This window comes from Rattus norvegicus, chromosome 11 (genome assembly GCF_036323735.1).
Source record: "Rattus norvegicus strain BN/NHsdMcwi chromosome 11, GRCr8, whole genome shotgun sequence".
NCBI lineage: Eukaryota > Metazoa > Chordata > Mammalia > Rodentia > Muridae > Rattus > Rattus norvegicus.
Window position 1 is genome coordinate 98260187 of NC_086029.1, and position 23884 is coordinate 98284070.

At 44.9% G+C, this 23884-nt stretch overlaps 2 protein-coding genes across 18 annotated transcripts in view; one reads left to right on the plus strand and one right to left on the minus strand.

Annotated features, from left to right (window-relative positions):
- Positions 1–8669: 8669 nt before the first annotated feature.
- On the plus strand, positions 8670–9808 carry Cebpd (CCAAT/enhancer binding protein delta). Its single transcript, NM_013154.2, has one exon. It carries the CDS (start codon positions 8702–8704, stop codon positions 9506–9508), a length of 807 nt encoding a protein of 268 aa, NP_037286.1. The 5' UTR covers positions 8670–8701; the 3' UTR covers positions 9509–9808.
- A 784-nt stretch (positions 9809–10592) lies between these two features.
- The window catches only part of Spidr (scaffold protein involved in DNA repair), a 240982-nt gene continuing 227690 nt past the window's right edge, over positions 10593–23884 (minus strand). For 12 of the 17 annotated variants that reach the window (XM_008768898.4, XM_039088589.2, XM_039088595.2 and 9 more), the window contains 4 exons: positions 17832–17925; positions 16112–16226; positions 15732–15785; positions 10596–11194 (listed from right to left, as the gene is read on the minus strand). In XM_008768898.4, coding sequence (XP_008767120.1) covers positions 11039–11194; positions 15732–15785; positions 16112–16226; positions 17832–17925 — 419 coding nt within the window. In that variant the 3' untranslated portion in view covers positions 10596–11038. Of the gene's footprint in view, positions 15632–15731; positions 15786–16111; positions 16227–17831; positions 17926–23884 lie in introns of all 17 variants that reach the window. The other 5 variants (XM_063270716.1, XM_063270715.1, XM_039088591.2 and 2 more) reach the window with 3 other exon arrangements.

A 23884-nucleotide genomic window follows, 5' to 3' on the forward strand; every position in this document is an offset into this window, starting at 1 on the left:
GAATGGGTAGTAGAGGAAAGTGGTTATAAATACTAGCTAAGGCTATGTGACAGTTGCAGGAATGAGAATTATAAATGACATGAGTGTTTCTGCTGTATTCTGTTAATAATGTGTTTATGCAGATAGTTTTCTCATTTCAACTTCTTTGTCATGTGCTGTAGCATCAACTAAGAGAATATTAGTGATTAGCAAATTTAAGCTGATATATTAAAAGAATATCCCTTAAGGGACATGGCAATATATTTTAAAATTTTATAATACATTTGTGATTATATGTGAGATAGTTATATTAAGCTAGGCATAATTATGACTTGGTTATTGTTTCATTTTTAAATTAACCACAACATAAGGAGATAATGTGTGTCAAGTCGATAAGAGGTGGACTTGTGATGGCTGTTGTTGGTTGTGAACTTGACTACATCTGGAATTAACTAAAACCCAAATGTGACTGGGCACACCTGTGAGAATTTTTTTTCTTAATTGGATCGTTTAAAATGGGAAGATCTACTTCTAATCTAGATCTTTTTGAGGTGGGAAGACCCACTTCTTATTTGGCCATATAATCTCCTGGAAGACTATACAAAGGACATGGAAAAGAGACGCTTTCTCTTTTTTCTGCTTTCTCCCATCCTCATTGGCAAGCCCATTCCTTCACTGGTAGTCGAGTCTGCTACTTTGGGATTCTGGTTTATACTGAAGATCGGCTGAGATATCCAGCCTTGTGGACTGAACAATTACTGGATTCTTGGATTTTGGGGCATTCTGTACATAAGGCAGCTATCGATTAGCAGCAAGTAAGTTATTATAATAACCCTGGCTAATACAATATATATCATCAATATCTCCAATGAAAATGGCAAATTGAGCCATATTTATAGGATTAAATCTGATATCAATCACTAAAGCTGTTGTAATCTCCACACTTCTTTCTTTCCCTTTTAGACAAAATTGAACATTTTAATGAAGTAGAAAGTTAAGATCACAAAGGCTACACTTTCTGAACTTCTTTCAATAGGTTTTCCAATATCTTCAGTTTGCCGGGTATAGTCTGATTCAATTTTAGAGATCGTCAATTTTAGAAATATCCTCTTTTGCATACAAAAGTCATGATGCCACTGTTTTTAATGGCTGAATAGTATTCCATTGTGGAAATGAACCATATTTTATATATCCATTCTTCAGTGGAAGGTTGCTTCCAGCAGGCAAATTGATGAAACTGGAAAATATCCTGAGTGAGGTAACCCAGACCAAAAAGGATATGCATGCTATGTACTCACTGATAAGTGGATATTAGCCAAAAAGTACAGAATACCTAGGATACATCCATAGACCCTAAGACATTAAACAAGAAGGCAGGCCCAAGTGAGGATTCCCGAATCTCACTTAGAAGGGGGAACAAAATAGTCATGGGAGGCAGAGGGAGAGAGGGACCTTGGTGGGAGAAAAGAGGGGAAGGGAGAAGGGGGACAGGAATCAGTATGGGGGAAGACAGGAAAGAATCCCAGAGGGCCAGGAGAATGAATGGAAATATGCTCATGCCAGGGCTTGGCGATGGGGGTGGGGGGAGCCTCTAGAAAGTCCCAGAGACGGGGACGGGGGAGGCTCCCAGGACTCAATGTGGGTGAATTTAGCTGAACTGTCCAACAGTGGAGAGATGGACCCTGAAGAAACCACCTCCAGGAGATAGACAAGGTCCCCAGTGGAGGGATGGGGGCACCAACCAATGTTGTGCCTAGCATGCGTGTCCTCTGAGAGTCTCTACCAGTAGCTGACTGAGACAGATGAAAATACTCACAGTCAAGGATTGGACTGAGGTCAGGGACCTCTATGGCAGAGTTAGGGGAACCTAACTCTAAGGATTGAAAGAACTAAAGGGGATGGCAACCCCATAGGAAGATCAACAGTGTCAACCAACTTGGACCCTTGGGAGCTCCCAGAGACTAAGGCATCAACCAAAGAGCATACATAGGCTGGTCCAGTGTCCCTGGCAAATATGTAGCAGAGGATGGCTTTGTCTGGCCTCAGTGGGAGAGGATTCCCTTATCCTGTAGAGACTTGATGCCTCAGGGAAAGGGGATGGAAGGGAGGGCACCCTCTCAGAGATGAAGAAAAAGGGGAATGGGGGAAAGAGCTCTTTGAGGGGGATCCCAGGAGGGAGGCAACTTTTGGGATGTTAATAAATAAAATATTGATTATTAATAAAAAATCTCTAGAAAAAAAGAAATGTTCTCTTTCAGGGCATCTTACAACTATTATATGGTCCACACATTGATCTCCTCACCAATGGACTCTTCACCAGTACATGGCTTAATATTAAATGTGCTAAGTACCAATAGCTAGTTCTACAGTGCAATTATAAAATGCAACTTAAAGATAATTTGGTTGTTTAGGAGCCAGCTCGGTGGATAAAAGTGATTGGGGTGCAAATCTGACAAATTGAGTTCTTTCTCTGAATAAAAAAGCCAAATGCAATAGTGAAGAAGTTAAAATTATTTTTATCAAAAGCAGTTAGCCTGGCAAGGATTTACATTTCCTGAACCCTCCCCTTTACACCAGTTAGCAAATCACACTAGATTGTCTGAGGACCAGGCAGGCCACTGCTTACCGCTGGAACACGCTACAGAAAGGACCCTGCTCAGACATTTACTTCCTTTTTGTGTGTTCACAAGAGCAGACTGTGTAGCAACTTGGGCATTTGTCTCAGATTTCAAATCCATCATGAGAGAGGAAGAAGGCTATTTAGGAGAGAGCAGTGCAGAAAAAAAAGGAGAAAAAGAAAAGGGGGGAGGCAGCTTTACCCAAATTATAGAGAGACAAGTTTCAGAGAGAACAAGCTAGACACAGGTGAAGACAGAACAAGCCAGAGAATGAGAGGGAGCTACAGAATTAGAACCTATTGTTAAAGTTAGTATGAGGGCAAACAGAGTAATCCAAGAGAAGGGGAGGGGGGAAGGGAAAGGGGGAGGGGAGGGGAAAGGGAGGGGGAGGGGAAGGAGGAGATTGCATAAGTCAGCTTGGAGTGGAATTTGAACCAGAACAGCTGATTCAGCCAACCAGAGATTGGAAAGGACAAGAAGGGGTGAGCTTCTTCAGCAGCAAGTCTCAGAGGCTGAACACATTCTAGATTAGAATGTTTGGAGGCTGGAAGCTTCCAGGACTAGGCCTGGGTTAGCAGATGGAGGCAGTAAGCCTTCAAGATGACAATTACTAGAGGAGAATAAGAGTTACATTTACACCAAAATGGCGCTATGGATTCCTTTCCATCAACAACTTGTGCCTAGGAGCTGAGTGGAGATCGAAGCAAGGTCTAGGTGACAGTGCTGAGAACCCATAGTTACCCTTTGGGCACTAAGACATAGACTCATCTTTCTTGTATTGAGATCATGAGATTTCTTCTTGTTTCTTTGCCTTGATATTTTTGGGCCTACATGCTAACCTAAGTGGGGCGACAATTTAAAGGTTCACGTTTAATCTGCAAGATGCATGACTCTCACAGAGACTTATTATGTTCAGATGAAGAATGGGTTCATTTATCATGGAGCTGAGTTCACCATACACAAAGCTAGAGGACAACTTCGTAGAGCTGATTTTCCCTCTCTACCTATTTACAGGCCACAGACTTGGCAACAAGAATTTTAAGTACTGAGGCATGTTACCATCCCTCATGGCTTCCCAGAGCCTGGGGCGTCCCACTCTGACATTGCTCCTATTATATTCCTTTAACTTTCTATTTTGCATTCATAAAAAGAATGTAATATGCTTCAGGCATGGGTTCTAATAACATCTCACTTTTATTAATATATGAAAAATAATGTAAAAGTATGGAAATATTATTTGGGGCATAAGACCCACTGGGTCAAACAGCTCTGCTTTCTCATCTGGGTATGCAGCTAGTTAAATTCTAGGCACAGGAGTATATGCTTTTAAAATTTTTCTTTCTTTCCCTTTTAAATAGATTCTTTTTTCTTTTTCTTTTTTTCTCTTTTTTCTTTTTTTCGGAGCTGGGGACCGAACCCAAGGCCTTGCACTTGCTAGGCAAGCGCTCTACCACTGAGCTAAATCCCCAACCCCTTAAATAGATTCTTTATATATTCACTATATCCTGATTACACTTTTCCATCCCTCCACTCCTTCCAGTTCCTCTCACATCCCATTTAATCCTCCCATCTGGGTCCATTAGGAAAGAGCAGGCTTCTAAGAGACACTAGCAAGACATAACAAAATAAAATATGATAAAACAAACTCCATCTCATTAAAGTTGGACAAGGCAAAACAAGAGAAGGAAAACAGCCCAAGAGAAGACTCAGGAATCACAAATGTTGTTCACACACTCAGGAGCCCCCAACTGGAAGCTGTATTATATGCATAGATGACCTGGTGCCGGTCTGTGCATGTCCTGCTGCTTGGTCTCTGTGAGTTCATATGACCTTTACTTTGTTGATTTAGAGGGCCTTGGTTTCCAGATGTTCTCTATCTCCTCTGGCTCTAACACTTTTTTTTCTGCCTCATCTTCCTTCATGTTCTCTGAGCTTTAAGGGGAGGAATTTCAGAGACATCCCATTTAGATATGGGTGTTCTAAGGTCTCTCTCTGTCTCTCTGTCTCTCTGTACTCTCTCTCTCTCTCTCTCTCTCTCTCTCTCTCTCTGTGTGTGTGTGTGTGTGTGTGTGTGTGTGTGTGTGTGTGTGTGTGTGTGTGTGTGATATTTGGTGTGGGTATCTGTATTTATTCCTATCTGCTGCAGGAGAAAACTTGATGATGGCTGAATAAAAGGCATTGATCTATAAGTATAGAGATATTAAGAGTCATTTCACTACCTATTTTTTTAAAGACCAGTAGTATTTGTCTGTACTCTAGGTGTCTACTTCTAGTTCTCGGTCACCTGAGCAATGTCAAGTGTGGATTCCATTTCATGAAGCGGGCCTCAACTCACATCAGACATTGGTTGGCCAACCACACAAGCTTTGTGTCACCAGTGCCCTAGCAGATCTGTGGCAGGACAGTATTGTAGAAGAAAGGTTTTGTGACTGATTTGCCATATATGTTTCTCTTTTGGTAGCCTGCAGAGTGTCTGCTTGTGTCACAGACACTAAAACATACAGGTGAAGGTTCTATAAGTAACAGCTTAACCTCTCCGTATTCAATGAGTTGTGCAGATATTGTCTACAACAATGAGGACTTGCTGTCAGTTTGTCTTGGCATCAGCCTGGGTTATTTGGGGATTTCTATGGGACCCCTTTGGCTAAGAACTCAAATGGATGTAACCCAGTTCCAGTACTGGAAGCTTTTTTTGGTGACAAGAGATGGCCAGTGAGGACTCTGTCTCCTCAGTTATTTGGAGAGTTCATTTGGACCACTTCCATATGTTTTAGGACGTTTCCACTGTACTAGGTTTCCATATTATGTCAAATGCCCCTCAATTCTAGCTGTTTCTCCCTATATTCCCTCCCTCAACCCTATCTCCCCTCAGCATCTGATCCTCCTGATCCAGTACAAGGCAAACCAGCAAAAGTAAAAGAGCCCAAGGAAAGGTATAAGAATCAGAAACCACCTTGTTAGCACAGGAATCCCATAAGAGTACTAAACTGAAAGCCATAATATGTATAAAGAGGACCTGGTTCAGACCCACAAAACCTATTCTATTTTCCCCTCCTAAGGAGAGTTATGTGTCACCCTGTTCCCATACTCTAGACCAATAGATTGTAGCTTGATATCATTTACTTACTTGCTAATACCCACATATAAATGAATACATTATTCTAGATCTGGGTTACCTGACTCAGTATGATTTTTCTCCCCTAGTTCCTTCCATTTGCCTGCAAATTTCATGCCATTATCTTTTAGACAGTTGAGTAATACCTTTGTGTAAATGTACCTCATTTTCTTTATCTAATCTTCTGTTGAGGAACATTTATGTACTTCCCAATTTCTAGTTATTGTGAATTGAGTAGCAATGAACATAGTTGAGCAAACAAGTGTTTTTGTGGTACAAGTGTCCTTTCAGTATAGGCCCAAGAGTGGTATAGTTGGATCTTTATGTAGATTGACTCCCATTTTTCTAAGAAACTGATTCCCATAGTAGTTGTACAAGTTTGCACTCCCATCAGCAATGGAGGAGTGTTCCCTTTATTCTACATCCTGGCCAGCATGCGCTGTCACTTATGTTATTGATCTCAGCCATTCTGACAGGTATAAGATGAAATTTCAAAGTAGTTTTGATTTACATTTCCATGATGTCTAAGAATGTTTGAATATTTCGATAAACGTTCTGCAGATATTCTGGATTTCTTCTCTTGAGAATTATGTTTAGATCCGTACACATTTTTCATTGGATTATTTAGTTTTTAGATATCTAGTTTCTTGAGTTCTTGATATATTTTGGATATTAGTCCTCTAGTAGATGGTAAGATTTTAAATCTTATATTGAATATGCATGGAGAAAGCGAACAGCCTGTCTTGTTCTCGATTTTTTTTTTTTTTTTTTTTTTTGGAATTGTGCTGAGTTTCTTTCCATTAAGTTGATGGCCTTCACTTCTTGGATGCTGGGAAGTTTTACTTCTTTTCCAGCTTGATTTCATATTTCATTTTACCTAGAACTACCCAGAAATGTTTCAGAGTATTTATACATATTTGATGGAATATACATATTCCATCTAGAGAACTGTTCTGGTACGGAGTGAAATATACAAACAGGATCTCCTGGAGATTGGTTTGTTAGACTGATCTTCCAAGTCTGACAGTGCTCCACGACTCTAAGACAACACTGCTAGTTTTCTGAATTTTTAAACACCAAGGTTTCCAGAATGCCCACATGGACTGGGCATCATTGGATTCTCCACTATGTTCCACATGTGAGGGTGCTGAGGACAACTATTCTAGCTCGAAGGCTTTTGACAGATGTGCCGAGGAGAGCTTAAAATGCACACCTGGATGCTGTGTTTCTCGCAGGAACAAAGCACGGAAGTGTTCATATTCACCTTGAGTAAGTCCCCCATGACGCTAGGAAAGCCCTTGAGATAGGAGCGGTGTGTGGAACACTCATGAAAGGATTACAAATGACTGTCATAGGAGCTAAACTTTGTTATTTTTAAAGGGTCTTTGATAGCTCTCAACTGTCACAATACATTCATACTTTGTTGTTCTGCCATGCTGCCTTTCTCTGTCTCTGGTAAATGGAAAATTAAGCACAGGTCGGCAGGTTTCTGAACACAGACTCCACAGAGCTTTCAGGTGCAGCCCAACGGTGCCCACAGGTACCCACAGGTACCCACGGTGGCCAAACCTTCTGAGTTTCTAATTGGCCCCACTGTCTTGTAAGCACAGCTTCATTTTCATAAATGTAGTGAATGGACCCAGGAATCAAAAACAGCAGGTTGTCTCACTTGAAAACGGCCTTTCAGAGGGATAAACACGTGTTCCTTAATCGTGCTTCTCTGGCATCCAGGGCTAAGAACCAAAAACTTTCTCCCAGGGTTTTCCTGTGCATGTACATGAACTCACATGTGCGATGGCTTTAACCTCAGAGGTAATTAGTTAAAATATCAACATCAATTATATCAATTATAAAATTCCAAAGCTGTGTTTACCTTTCTTTCAGAAAAGCCATTAGATATTCCACAGCCCATCATTAGGATTTTCCTCGGGAATTGAAGTCAGGACCTAGGCTGCTCTGTAAATCAGCCGATGTTGGTCAAAACACCTGGTGAATCGGAAAGAGTTGGAGGAATATGAGGGACACATCTGATTTTGGACAGATTATTTTCTTGACTTTTGCATGTTTGAGACAGGCCGTCAGGCACTTGAACTCTTGGGATTCAACTACCCATCCAGTCTCAGGTCTGAGTAGCTGGAGTTGAAATTTCTCTTCATCTTTTCAAGAAATTTGAAGAGCTGGCAACTTAATACCCCTTTATGAGTATTGATGTAAATCTCAGTTTTCTCTCAGCCAGCCACATTTACTTTAAATAGCATCTCTTTTGGGTATACTTAGCAAGGAAAAGAAACAGCAAGATGCTATGCTACCACCAGGTGGCACAGCTTTAATAACCTGAAGAGTTACCGGAGCACCCAAGACCGCTGTCAGGTGCGGAGAAACGCACCGCGCGGTTAGGGTGGCGGTCTCTCTTCCGTCGACTTTGTGGTCAGCGGAGAGCCCCGTCGATCTGTCTGTCCATCGGGCTGTGTTGCTGAACCTAACCTCGATGGCAGCTGGGCCTCAGCACCCCGAGAAATGTGGCTGGAGCGGGTTCGAATTTCCGGAGACTCACGCTGGCTGTGCTCGTTCTTGACCGGCGGGGACTGAGGCCCAGGTCCACGAACCACGGTTCACTCCTTCTGGCCCCGAGGCGGAGGCGCCAAGACAGAAGCCATGGACTCGGGCTGCCCAGCCCTGTCCCAGTTCCGCTTTTGCGATGACTGAAGGCGTCCCGCTTAGCGCGCGTCGGGGCCAAATCCAGATTTTCATTTCGCTCCAGGCTCAGACCGCTAAGTAGGTCCAAACCGCACAAACAGGAAGGAGGGAAGGCCAAGAGTGCGGGCAGAGGGCGGGTCGTTCCCAGCAGCACCCCGGTCCCTCCCTGCTCGGGTCCCCGACCCTCTGGGGCCGGGGCGGGGCGTGCGCGTCAGCTGGGGCTAGAAAAGGCGGCGGTCCGTCCCGGCGAGGTGACAGCCCAACTTGGACGCCAGGCCCAGCCGACGCCGCCATGAGCGCCGCTCTTTTCAGCCTAGACAGCCCAGCACGCGGCGCACCCTGGCCCACAGAGCCCGCGGCCTTCTACGAGCCAGGCAGGGTGGGCAAGCCAGGACGAGGGCCGGAGCCTGGGGATCTGGGGGAGCCGGGCTCCACGACCCCTGCCATGTATGACGACGAGAGCGCCATCGACTTCAGCGCCTACATTGATTCCATGGCTGCCGTGCCCACCCTAGAGTTGTGCCACGACGAGATCTTCGCCGACCTCTTCAACAGCAATCACAAAGCGGCCGGCGCGGGCAGCCTGGAGCTGCTGCAGGGCGGCCCTACGCGACCCCCGGGTGTGGGGTCAATCGCCAGGGGCCCGCTGAAGCGCGAACCCGACTGGGGCGACGGCGACGCGCCGGGCTCCCTGCTGCCGGCGCAAGTGGCAGTGTGCGCGCAGACAGTGGTGAGCTTGGCGGCCGCGGCACAGCCCACACCACCCACTTCGCCCGAGCCTCCTCGAGGCAGCCCTGGACCGAGCCTTGCGCCTGGCCCCGTCCGAGAGAAGGGCGCCGGCAAGAGGGGTCCGGACCGGGGCAGCCCTGAGTACCGGCAGCGACGCGAGCGCAACAACATCGCTGTGCGCAAGAGCCGGGACAAGGCCAAGCGCCGCAACCAGGAGATGCAGCAGAAGCTGGTGGAGCTGTCGGCCGAGAACGAGAAGCTGCATCAGCGTGTGGAGCAGCTCACCCGGGACCTGGCCAGCCTCCGGCAGTTCTTCAAAGAGCTGCCCAGCCCGCCTTTCCTGCCGCCCACCGGCACCGACTGCCGGTAACGCGCGGTGTGGGCCTTAGAGACTCCGAACGACCGATACCTCAGACCCCGACGGCGGGGAGCAGACGCCGCCCGAATTGCTACAGTTTCTTGGGCACTGGACTGCGAGAGAAGCTATATGAATCCCCCTTAAATTATTTTTTTATAATGGTAGCGTTTTCTACGTCTTATTACCATTGCAGCTAAGGTACATTGTAGAAAAGACTTTTCCGACAGACTTTTGTAGATAAGAGGAAGAGACTGCGCATGCTTTTTATATTCATTTTTACAGTATTTGTAAGAATAAAGAAGCATTTAAATTGCTGCAGCTTCCTATATTCAGTCTCTCCCGCACACAACATATTGGGACCTCACCAGGGAAAAGCAAGCACCTGGGAGCCACAGGACCAGGTGCGTTGCCCACATGGGGTAAGGAGATGGACGAGTTTCCTTTTGCTGTATACTCCGTGCGGAAGGAACATGGGAGGGCATGACTACTCCGCGTAGGTGGAAGGTGTTATCCCAGAGTATGCTATGCTGACCTGGGCCAGAGAACGGCTGGCCTAACTTTTAGGTGGTTGCTGAAGGGTGAGAGGGTGGAAGAGAGCTGAGACTCCGAAACTTGATCCCTCCTTGCTTTTACTTTCCTCAACCTAGGGACATGTAGATTTTAAAATGTGCACCAGGACAAATTAATATCATAGTATACAAAGAGGGCAGCTCCAAGTGCCAGTAATTGTAATGTTAGCAGGCTCAATCCCCACCCCTACCTCCCAAAGTTTATGCCTTTTTCCTTAAGAATACTGGGTGTTCCAAACCCTTCCCTGGTCTGCACAGCCTGTTGCAGTACAGAAGAAAACACAAAACCTCCAAGGTCCAAATATGTAGTTGCTTTGCTTTGTAATTCAAATCCCTGCCTAAAGCAGGCTTGTGGATTGCTGTGAGTCTGTGATCTTTGCCCTCTGCAGTTCTTCAGGGTCTCTGACAGGTGTGTAGTGGAGTAAGGTACAGAAATGTGTTTTATACAGCTATCGTCACACCCAGCTCACCTACAGTGGACAGGTGACAGTGCCACCTCTGGCAGTTCCTAGACCACTAAAACCACAAAGTGTTGGACATTTATTTATTGTTAACAGAACAGTAATATCTCAACATGAGATATTGGTTGAAGCTTTACAGAATAGTCTTACAGAGAATATTAAATACTGCAAAGAAAACCACATACATATTGCTAATTGTAAACAGTTTAAACTACAACAAAGCACATTTCCTAATAGATCAATAACAATGCCTAAGCAGCACAAAATGAAGACAAAGAAGACAGGAGAAACACTCAAAGAAATGTCCTCAAATTTGTAGGAAGGTAAAGTAGAAAAAAAGATCGAACAGAGGTATTTTGAATTTTAATTTACAAAATATCCTCTTTACCAGAAAAAAAAAAAAAGGAAAGAAAAGAAACGCACTAAACTTAAAACTATAAAAACACTACAGAGTTAACCCGATTCGGATTCCCCAGATCAAGTCCCTGGCCTCACTGCCAAGGGCGCAGATGTCAGGGAGGAGGAGGCGGAGCAGCAGTGGCTCCCGCTGTACTCAGAAGCTCAATCTCTTCCAGAGTGATGCAGCTGGTCTGCTGTGTAGTGACGGACTGGACAAAGCAGAGTAACGGTCCCATCTCCTTCCCAAGGATGTTCTCTACTTCATAATTCTGCAGTGATAGAAGCATTCTGGTTAACATAAACAGTCCTGGATTCCTGGACAGTCTGTTCCCAACAACAAAGCCACAGCCAGGACAAAGGCCCTTCCTTCCATAAGCTCCAGCCTTCCATCCAGTGGGAAGGCTGGGGGTGTGGATTATAAAAATCCCCTTTATTATATAGCAAATGAATGAACCACTTTATTATGACAGTTGAGTCTTGTTGTTTTTAGTGGCTGCCAGGATAAACTGGCCTAGGACAGGATTTGGAAGACAATATGCAGAGGAAGTGCTGTTCTTCCATGGGGGATGGGCCTTTGGCTTGCATATGTCTCCCACTTCCGTTGGGGACACTTCCCCAATCTAGCAACACTTCTGGTCAAAGGATTTCCTGGTGCTTGCCCCAAACTTCCCTCTTCAATTGGATTCTATTTCTTCTTGAGTTACATTGGGGTAAACATTTCTTTTTGTGCTGTGGTGATGTGACTGGAGGTTTTATCCACATAGTTAATCTTGGGAGAATTTCATCTCTAGACAGACACAGGTACTGGTCAGTCCCTGGTGTCACTGTGCCCTGGCTTGGCTTTCATGGATCTAACTGCCGAGTATATTCAGTGAGGGCAGGGCTAAAAATAAAAGTGCAAGCTTGAGGAGGAGACTGGGGAAGGTGATGGCCAGTGCAGAGGAGTGTGATGGCACCCTAGCCTGGCCTTTGGACAAGGCAGCGACAAGGAACTCAGGCCACTTTCGGCCAAGAAGATGGAAGCTGGAGAGGGCAGAGAATGTAGCTAACACAGCTTTGGGTCCTAAGGGCATTGTACCTGTGCCCATAGTTTGATGAGTATGTCTGAGCCAGACATACTGATTCTGTTCTCAAACTTATGGCTGGGATACAGTGCAGCGGAAGGGACATAGAGATAGATGCCTTACGCTCAGTTAGGAAAGGTGGCCAGCCCAGTCAGTCCTGTGAGGAAGTTGGGCCAACAGCCCTGGCTGGAGAGGCTTCAGTGGCTGCAGCCCTGCCTTGAGGGTACCAGCTGATGCCCAGTGGAGCAGAGATGGACCATTCCAATGAAACCCAGAAGGGACTGTATGGAGAACATCTGTGTGGAGCGTGCTGGATGCTTTGTTTTGTAGAGTAATCATCAGGATCAGTTTGGCATGTAAGAATGACATATGCTGACTCAATTTCCCAATGTAGCTTACTTAATACTTTGCCAACGAACAAGGTCTACAGTGTGGTTCAATAGCCTGCTCGGAAAAATTAGAAGTGCTGGTCGAGAGAGGAAGACTGGACACTTGGCAGGTGCTTCTCTGTAGGTTTGCTGTATGAATGGCAAGCTCACAGTCTGCCTGACAGGGAGGTCTGGGGAGAGCACCAGGATCCGGTCACCATTACTTGGCAGAAGGATGGCAAGGGAGGGAAGCTGAGAGCTCCGTCAGTGCCTCTTACTGTTTTCCTTAACCAATGCCTGTGTAAGTGTGAAAGCGACAACCCCAGCATTCCCATGTTCTTCTCCTATAAAAGTATGGATTTTTTTGTTTTCTCGAGTCAAGGTCCCATGGGATGTAGCTCAGGCTAACCTAGAGATTGTTACGTAGCTGAAGACAAGCTTGGCTTCCTGATTCTCCTGCCTTACCTCTCAGGTGTAAACACCACGCACCGCTCAAAAGCATGCAATTTGGATTTCATAAAGGTCAGTGAAAAATCCTTTCTGTGTAAGTCGTTAGGTTTAGCTCTATTCCCCATGAGTGAGCCTTCGACTCGTGTTTTATAAGTCATATGTGCTTTGGGGAAATCAACAGAATGAATTTAAAACACGGACACCAGCAAATCATGTACTGTCCATATGAATAGGTATCTACATATATGAAAATGTATGTTTCCGATTTTAATTATTTATTTAATTTCATGTCTTTTTGAGAAAAACTGAGTGATGGGATGGAACCCAAGTTTTTCTGCATGCCATTACTTGTAATGACAATTTTGCTGAGTTATCCCATGTCAATTTTTTTTTAGATACAATATATGTGTGCCTTTTCTGAAAGTTGAAGAAACAGATTTCAATCCTCCACTACTAAAATGTAACCACTAATGAACAACAAGAAGAACAGTTAATCCCATTGCTTTCACATTCACAGTGACATCCGTGTATCTTAACCAGAAACAGTACATTTGCTCCAGGGAATGGAATATGGTTTTTACGGAGACCCCTAATTTGATTCTCTGGACGTTGTGGCTGTGCATTCTCACCAGAAGACCCACAGAATCCAGAGTGGATGACTTGCAGCTGTGTCTGCACATAGGCCTTTGCCATCTTCTGTTAGGCTCCTCCCCAGGTCAGAGGTAAAGGTCTTGCTAGTGGTCCCTGTGAGCAGAGCTGAGGGCAGCTTGCTAAAATGTGCTCCAAGCATGGATAGCTCCTTTGTGGATGTGGACTATGAAACTAGAGCACCTACAGAGGTGACTCCAAGAGCTATGATCTCTCTTTGTTATTTTACTTACTATCTGTGCACATGTACGTACAAGTACATACACAGGTAAAATGTATTTGTATGTATAGCCAGTGTCCAAGTGGATTCCTCATGTAGAAGTACATGACACACATACATGTTCATGCACACACACACACACACACACACACACACACACACACACGCACGCACAGTACAGCCAGTGTCCAAGGAGACTCATATACAGGTGCATGTACACCTGCACTTCCACATACAGGAATACATACATGACCACATGCCTTTTAAAAGCTTGACCAGCAGGTTTTCAGCTACAAGAGCATTTTCTTCTGGTTAAGAAGTGTGTTGCAGAAACAAGATACCTCAGCCAACAGGAATGAAAGGAGGGAGGATTCTGCCAATGTTCCTGGTGTCTGGGTCCCCAAAGACATTTTCTTACAGAGGGCCCCATCAGTGCTGTGGTGGCTACTGAGTCAGAGGGCAGACATCAGCCTCTATGCACATGTGTGGCTATTGATGGTTGTGAGTCTTAAGTCTGCTTACATAGGAGGCTGGGCTCATCTAGTTATTCATCCAAGCAAGGTTTTCCGTGCTTTCCCCCAACTGTCTCCACAGAGGATGTGTTCTTCGAAAATCCCAACCCACCATTTTAAAGCATCCATCTGAGCATCTACATCAGACTGGAAAGCTCCAGTTCACTAGTTCTGGTCCAGTGTCTTCATTCTCTCATCTTATATCAGCCAACAGACACTGTTCCCTACCTGCCTTTAAACACTGTAAGTTCTTCAAGTCCCTGTCTCATGCTTTCCTATCTGGGGTGACACCAACTACTAACTGTTCCTTTCTGCAGAGATAAAAGCTACCTTGGTGGGACACCTTTGTGGTGAGTCCCTTATGAAGGCAGAGGCACTGAGGACCATGTGTCAGCAATGCAATGGGCTTGATTCTTAGGCCATGGTGACTAAAGACTTATACAATAAGAAAAATATCAGCTTCTGTGTCCTCTAACTTGGTGTCAAAGCATGACTCTTTTATTCAGAAACATTGACAGTGTTAGCCACAGCTCAGGTAAAAGTTCCAGGTCAGAGGTCAAGGCCACCAAAGGGCTTTAAAGCTGGTGTGCTTTATACCAGGGGGACAGAAGCTGTGGCACCCTGTGAGGTCAGGGCTGAGAACCACAGCTCAGACCAATAACCCTCAGAGCGTATTTAAGCAGTTTCCAATTTCATCTAAACCCTGACAGCCTTGGCCTTAGTTCTGGGTTATCAATCCCATGAGCTACATACAGTGCACTTATTTATAGACAGAGTCTCACATAGCCAAGGGCTGGCTTCAGACCTGCTACGTAGTTAAGAGTCATCTTGAACTTCTGGTCTGAGCCTGTGCATGGTGGTTAGGTGCCCCACCAAGTGAGCTATATTCCCAGCCCCTGCGGTGCCCTTAAGTGGCTTTTACAAGGTAAGTGCCATTTCAGAGGACTGGCTGGAGTCCTGCTCTGAGGACCAACTTTCAAAATTCTCTTCTTGGAGACACATGCCACGGTTTACTAAGTCTTGCTATAGTAATTCTCAAGGCAGGCAACAAAGCTCTGAGAAATAATAACAATGATAATCCAGTCATTCAGAATCCAGCTCTATCAGTAAAAATTAAAAAGTGTGGCACAGGGCCAGCGAGATGGCTTGGCAGGTAAAGGTGCTGGTCATCACACACACACACACACACACTCATTAATAAATACACAAATCAATAAATGTAATAAAAAAGCATGTCTTTAGCAATTTTGTTTTGTGACTGGGAAGTCATGAAGAAGGACTCTGGTCTCCAGGCTGTGTGACTATAACAAAAGCCAAGAAGGAAGATTTCCAGCATCTCTCACTTCCAGACAGGAACGTCTCTGCCCCTGCATTACATGGGTGAGTGGCAGTGGCAAGGTGGGTATGTGTTAACACATAAATCCTTGTGGTGTTACAATAGGATCTGTTGAAAATGAACATGTACAGCAAAGGGATCTTCCTTCAGGGACGACCTCACACAGATTCAAGAGCAAAGGGCACACTCAGGCTGGCCCTGAACTTACCCCATCCTTGAAAGCAGCGGACATCAGAAGTAAAGAAATACTGCTCTCCAACAGCTGCAGTAACAGGGAAGAAGGGATCAGTGGCATTCTACCAAGTGACAAGTACTCACCTGAGGTATTCCTATCTGAGGACGAACACTAACTCTAAGCTGTCTGCCTCCTCTATAGGCAAGTCTCAGAGCCTTCAATTAATCAGGACTCTATCTAGACAGAATAGGTGACTCCCTCTTCTCCAAAGAACTGAGGCGCTCTTTCCGCATCTCCTAACTGGCATGCACACTTTGCCACAAGGTGAACAAAGGAACACATGGGTAGCCCAGCTCCAGCCCCATCCTTGCTGTCCACAGAGTGAACACATGCAATCGAACATGAGCTCCTACCTTGACCTTCACAGTACTCTCAGGTCTTGTGGGGCAGTCCAGAAAGACATGCAGCTGTCTCTTTTGAAGAGGTGACAGGACCAGTTGGGAACAGTCCCCACAGGAGAAGGAGCCTCTGTTGTGAGAAAGTGCACAAGGATATAAGCAACCAGGGAGATACGTATCAGAAGAGTTCTACAGCAAAGAGATTTCTCTAAACATTCAGTGAGAAATTTTGCTGTCAGAACTCCTGTTGGAACCAGTCAAAAACAGCCAGGAACTGGGACTCTTCTGATGATTTAGCAGTTGGAAGCTGCTGAGGGGGCCTTGGGTACACAAAGAGGCATTATTCACGAGGAATATGGGGGAAGGTAGCCTTCCAGGAAGTGAAGGCCAGACCTTCCAGGAGGTCAGGGGAGTGAGTTTCCCATCCTGCTGATCCCGCTGGCAGGTCAGGCTTGCTCATCAGCCCTGGCGTCCTCACTCCCACACTGCTGTCACATACACCCATGTTCCCTTGCTTCTTTGACATAGTCCAGAAATAACTCGTGTACTCATAAGGTCAATAACCCTAAGCGTCAGGAAGATATTTGCTCTTTGCTTCTTTTAAAAAACTTATTTTTATGGATATGATGTTTTGCCTGTATGTATTCTCTCCATTATGTACACTCCTGGTGCTTGAAGAAACCAGAAAAGGGCACTGGATCCCTTGGGACTAAAATCATAGACAGCTGTGAGCTGCCATGTGGGTTCTCTGAAAGAGCAGCCTGCTCTTCACGGCCGTCTCTCTAGTCCCTGCTCTTCACGGCCGTCTCCCCAGTCCCTGCTCTTCACGGCCGTCTCCCCAGTCTAAGGAGCGAGCAAGCGATGATGGCACATTCTGGCCTGTCATATGATAAAGTGCACTGGGAGGCAGAGTCACTCCAGACACACAAATGGTACCAACACTGTGCCGGAGAGTTTCAGGACAACCTGACACAAACTAGAGTCATCTGGAAGGTTAGAGCCTCAATCCAGAAAAATGTCTCCTAAGAGCCAGCTGTGGGCAGTAAGGCATTTTCCTAACTAGTGATGGATGAGAAGGCGCCAAGTCCCGACAACGTTGCTGTCCCTGGGCTGGTGGCCCTAGGCTCCATAAGAAGGCAGGCTGAGCAAACCATGGGGACAAGCCAGTAAGCAGCACCCACCCACGGCCTCTGCGTCAGCTCCTGCCTCCACATTCATGTCCTGCTTGAGTTCCTGTCCTGACTTCCTTCAAAGATGGAGTATAATGTGTAAGCCAAGTAAATCCCCAACTTGCTTTTGGTTCCTGTGGCTCATACAGCAACAAAGAAGCTATAACTAAGACAAATGTTTAGCCTTGACCTTAGCCCAGGGGGGTAAGATAAAAGGGCAGAGAGGGGTGTCTACTGAAATGTGCTCACTGTGCCCTGGGAAAGTCATGCCATGCAGCTGCTCTGTCCCCGGGAAATCTGGGAAACCCCTAGGGCATGCCACGCAGCTTGTCTAACCTGTTCGTGTTTTTTCCTTCTAGTAATGAAGGCTCTAAGGACACATCTCAGTTCTACATTTTAAAGACCAGAGCTACAATGACTGGGTTCTCCATTACGAAACTCACAAAGCAGCACTGCAGCCCCTATGCTGCTGCCCAGTAGTGCAGTCATAGGGTAGAAGACTGTGGGGCCCTGGGGCTGGGTTACTGCCATGTCCTGTGGGCCCCAGGCATTTCAGGCATCCTTACCCATCTTCTGGCTTCTGTTCCAATCTCCCATTGCCACACTGGTCACACACAGGCCATGAGAAAGCAGTGCTCTCATCTATATCAACCACGGTACCTAAGCCCAGTAAGAAGAAAGGCAAAATTCATCACTGACCAGTATCATGGTCTCCTGAAACTGCCTGTCTTTGCGGTACTTCTTATAAATAGATAAACTGTTAGTTAATTCCTTTTATTAAATATGAATTTTCTGGTTTACTTGGGATTAAGAATATATAGCTGGGCATGGTGGCACACAGGTTTAATCCCAGCACTTGGGAGGCAGAGACAGGCAGATCTTTGAGTTTTTGAGTTCAAAGCCACCATCCTGGTCTACAGGGTGAGTTCCAGGATAGCCAGGGCTACACAGAGAAACCTTGTCTCAAGAAACCTAACTAAATAAATGAGTGCAAGTAGTACAGGGCTGGGGATATGGCTTGGAGGGTAAAAGTACTCATTGTGCAAACATGGGGAAGTAAGAGCAAGTTTCTAGCACTCATAAAAAGGGGCAAGCATGGATGCACACGACCTGCAGTGACAGAGACAGGAGGGTCACTTGAGCTTCTTGGCTTCAGGTTCAGTAAGCACCCTGTCTCAAGTGAGCAACGTGGATAATAACAGAACAGGACAGATGATGTCTTCGTGTGGCCCCAGTGTGTGAGCAAGAGTGTATATCAGTACCCACCCCACAAAACACAGAATCTCTCATAACTGTACGGAAGCATCATCTGTCAATAAAAAACCTACAGTCAATGAGAGGAGTCAGGATTAGAAAGTGGAAGATCTGGAAGAGCGACTGGAATTCTGGGATAGAGTAAGGTGAATGTGCTCTCATGTGTTGTGGGGTGGTGGTGGTGGGAGATAGGGAATTTGCCTGAATTCTGAGCAAGACAGTTGCATGAACCGGAGGAATGGTGACTATGTGACAGGATAGAGTAGAGTAGAGTAGAAGGGTAATTAAGTTATGAGCTAGTCAGAGAATAAGTGAAAGCTTCTGGCCTAGGTATTTCTTCATGAAATATTTATTCTGAGAATTGTTATTTTGGGGAACTTGGGTACAGGTTGAAAAGTGCCCACAGCCACATTCATAGGCACATCCCCCCCCCCCCACCATACATTTGTTGACAAAACATTTATGGGCCATTCAATCAATAAACATTTGTGTGTGATAGTATGGGACATAGGGGTCTAAGAGACAAAACTGGTACAGTCTGTCCTCTCACATCATCAGTTCAGCCGCGGGAAAGCAGGTGAGACAGATGAACAAGCGTCAGAGGATAAAGTCTGCACTGCAGTTGGAATAGCCTCTGCAGAGCACACCACAGAAGCTGGCTCAGGGACCTGGGCATGATTAGTCTGTAGGCTGACGGCACATGGAAGGAAGGCAGTATTCAGGGGAGATGAAAATGGTTTTCCTGATGTGGAACACGCAACTGCCATCTGAATGAACATGTCTACTTTCAGCCATCGTTGTTGAATTACAGTCCATTCAATAGTAAAAGAAAAAGTAAGAAGTGACTGAGTTTCCAACGGCATAGGAGGATTCTCAGCCTTCCAGCCCCTTTTCCTCTTTTCTCCTACATCCCTGTCTCCTGCTTTTCATTTGTGTACTGGTGACCAAGCCTAGCATGTGGTAAACATTTTACTTCACAGGCATATTCCCTAACCCTATTCTCATTTTTGAAGCATAATGTCTTTCTACACTAGAACAAGCATTAGGAAACAAGATATACAGACAGTGCAGCAGAATTATGAGAACTAGAAGGCATGGTTTACTAAAATACATTCATGCGATGCTAACTTGAATGACTTTTAAAAACAAGGATAGGTTTTAATTTTGAAAAATCTGCTTCAACTAACAACACTATCTTTATAAATATAATCAAAAGTGGGTAAATTGGTTGAAAAATTGTAACAACTCTCTTTTTTTGTCATTTCTTATTGGTTACTTGAAAAATCTGCACCATGCATTTTTATCATGTTTATGCTCCACTCCTCAAAGACCCACCCATCCTTCCCTACCCAATCAAGTTTGTGTCATCCCTGCACTACGTAGCATGTGCTGTACATTACCCCTGGGTGCGTGACTTTTCACTAGAGGCTGGGTAATTCACCAGGGGCTGTACCCTTAAACACTGGGCTCTCCTCTCCTCTCCTAGTTGCTGTTAGCCACCAACAGCTCCTTAGCTAAGGAACTACAGGTCCAGAGGGAGAGACTAGGCAATATCCCTAAACACTAGCTGGTGCCTTGCATGCTGGTCATCTGTAGCCAGTCTATTTCTATAATCTCCCTTACAGTACTGAGCATTGAACCTAGAGCCTTGGGCATGCTAGGCAAGCACTTGGGTATATCCCAACCTTCCTTTTGTAAATTAGTCAATAAAAAGTAGGCTGCTACTAATCAAAGTTCTTTTTTAATCAGGGTATCTGAGGGTGTTACGAGTCCTCATGGTTATATGGGATTAAGCAATTTTCTTTAAATTAGAGTCAGGCAGGAGATGATTTTTTTCATCTGAGTTCATAAACCTTGGAAATCATCTCATATAATTGTAAGGCAGATTTGAGAGACAGCTGGGAAGTATACCACTGAATGGTTGGTATCCAAAGCATTATTTTACATGAGCATTGAAAGAAAAGCCTGCTTCATTTCCTATACTCACTCAAGAACTGCTGAAAGCCTTTATTTACTCTGTCTAATAGCTAGAAATCTCTCACACATAGGCTCGGGATACATATTAGCTATTAATTCATTTAGAAAAGGTTTTCCAAAGGAAGATGTGAAGAAAGAGCCAGACAGAGAATGAGTCATATTCGAGAACCTTTGGGTTTGGAGGCAGCAGGGAAGACAAGGAAAAACCCGAGAGGGGGCACCACTGACACACAGCAGTGTGGACCCAGAGATCTGTGACTCTGCCCTCAGGTCACCCGGAGAGCTGGAGGGCCTTTGCTGGGGGCACCCCACCTGGCAGGTAGAGCCAATCTTGGTTACTCTGCTTTCTCGTGTAGTGGATTTGCAATACCTTGCTCCATGACACTGGGCTTTTCCAAGCTCAGTCCTCCAGGACAGCTTCAGAGCTGGCCAGGAAACAGAGGAAACCCACTTGCAAATGCTACTAGAGAATGCTGAGATGGAAGGAACATGTCATAAATGTAGGTCTGTAGGAAAAATGTCATCCGTGAAAGTCTAAAGTGACAAATAAGCTACTGGTGATTTAATAGTTTTTAAAGAAATGACAATAACAGTCATGTATTCAATACTTACACCTTATGAGCAGGTTAAAGAAACAGTAGTGAAGTAACTGGGTGTGCTCACAGGCAAACGGTAGTGAGGTAACTGAGTGTGCCCACAAGCTTGCTTTCCAGGACCAAGTTTCCCTATAGCCCTGCCTAGCTAATGTGGATCAGGTTGCTCTCTCTCAGGGTGATGTTAATGTCTGCCTTTCAAGTGCAGACTATGAGCATGAACTACCAGGCCTGGCTAGTTATATTCCAAGTCACTTCAAGGTGTGAGTTTTCATTTAAAAAAAAAAAAAACAAAACAAACTACCTTTCTAATAAAAAAAAAATAAAGGGGAGAACAAAGCAGTCACAGTGCTAAAACTACTGAGAGAATGCTGCCCTAACTTTAATTTCAGACAGGGTAAACCTCAGAGTACTGGAAATTATTGGGACTGGAAGTAATTATTAAGTAAAAACAATAAGGTCAATACATTAATGTGTATGCATTCAACAGTGCATCAAAATACATGAAGAGCCAGGGTGTGCTTTAATCCCAGGACTCAGGAAGCAGACACAGCCAGCTCTCAAGGCTAGAATAGTCTACATAGAGTTCCAGGTCTGTAAGACCAAAAACAAAACAAAAATTAAGAAAATACATGAAACAAAGAGATGGAACTTGTAGGAAGAGTAAATTCACGAGTATAACCCCAAAGCAACACCCCTTCCTGCCTGTCGACTGTGACAGATACAGCAGGAAGTAAGATAGGGTGCTGCACTGACAGCTCCATTGACCAACAGGACTGAACTGACATTATCTGATATTTTCATCAATAGCAGGAAAATGCATTCTTATGTTTAGAGAGAAAATTCATGTCAAAAGACCATTCCTGGCTCATAAAGCATACTTAATTATCTGAAAAACAGAGGTCAGGCCAAGGAGATGCCTCAGTGTGGTTAAGTGCCATGCAAGTCTGATGATCTGAGTTCCATTACAGGGACACTCATAAAGGTGGAAGGAGAGAATCCTTCACATACTTCAAAGAATTGATCTCCACACCTGTACACCCTGTATGCATGCAACATGATGATGGTGATGATGTCCACATGCACACACATGAGGATAATGATGTAAATAACAATGTAATTTACAGCTGAGCATGCTGGTTGGTAATCAGAAGGCTGAGCTAGTACGATTTCGAATTCAAGGCTAGCCTGGATTACACAGTGAGTTGCAGGGTAGCTTAGGCCACAGTAGGAAACTTTATTCAAAAGAGGGGCAACTACGGCTGGGGGGAGATGAGTCTGTTATAAGTACTGGCTCATCTCGCAAAGGGCCTATGCTTGGTTCTCAGTAGCCATACCAGGTGGCTCACAACTGCTACAACTTCAGTTCCAGGACACCGAACACCCTCTTCTGACCTCACAGGCCCAAGCGTGCATGTGGGACACATGGAGTGTGTGGGTACTCACACAGACGCACTAAGGAGAATGTCTGACAGACAATAACAAAACAAAGTAGGTATGGAGGTGCATGCCTACAACTGCCACCCACACCCAGGCAAAGAGGCCAGAGGATCAGGACTATAAGAGATCCCTGTCTTAAATCGTCAACAATGGCAAACAGTCCAGGGCAGGCAAATTCATAGAAGCAGAGAGCACACAGATGACTTGTTAAAGGTGTGGGAAGAAGCGTGTGCTAGGGTTTGGTTTGCTGGTTTTGCTCTGAGGTTATAGAGATGCTTGTACAATTTTGTGAGCATATTAAAACACTTTGAATAAGTGAACTATAAAGCACATAAAGGCTTTAATAAAGTGCGTGAGGCAAGACCCTGGGTTCCATCTCCAGAATGTCACAAAACTAAAACCCACAAAACACAGACTGGGTCCCTGAAACCCTTCTCTACAGAACTGGAAATGCTAGCTAAGGAGGTCCTGGTCATCCTGCGTGTGTGCTGGCAGAGGGGCAGCGTGTCCACGAAGGCCTGCCTGTACCTGTATGAACCTCTAGCTCCCCAGACAGACGCCTTGCCTACAACACTCCATTCCCTCCTGTATGTGGTGGTGGTGGTGGTGGTGGTGGGGGCACAGCAGCACAAGTATGTTGTAGAAGTACTCCAATGTACATGTAATTACTTTTATAATGAAGTGATTTTCAGAGAGTTAACGAAGAAAGTGCTGATACTGTTTTCATCTCTAGACTCATGTCCAACCAGCTGCTGAAACATTTCTTCCGCACGCTTTAAAAACACCAAAATCAATTATTTTATAAGCTTATTAAAAATATAATTGAGTGATCTAGAGAGATGGCTCAGTGGCTCAGAGTGTGTACTGTTCTAGGAAAGGTCTTGAGTTCAGTTTCCAGCACCCATCCAAACCGTCTTTAAGTCTAGCGTCAGGGGGAGCCGCCACTCTGGGTCCTGAGGGCATCTGTACTCATGTGCATACACCTCACAGTCACATACAAATAGACATAATTAAGAATAGAATAAATATTAAAAATACAACTATAGGGGTTGGGGATTTAGCTCAGTGGAAGAGCGCTTGCCTAGCGAGCGCAAGGCCCTGGGTTCAGTCCCCAGCTTCGAAAAAAGAAAAAAGAAAAAAAAAAAGAAAAAAAATACAACTATAATCACCTCTAAACAAAACAACCATCCAAACAACGGAATCAATGAGAATGAAGGAGGCAGTAAGTGGTGAATATGATTAAAATGCTTTATGCATATGGATGAAATGGTCACAATGAAATCCATTGTCATATATAATTAATATACACTAAATAACAATAGGAAGCACAAACAAGCAAATAGCCAAAATTTCAA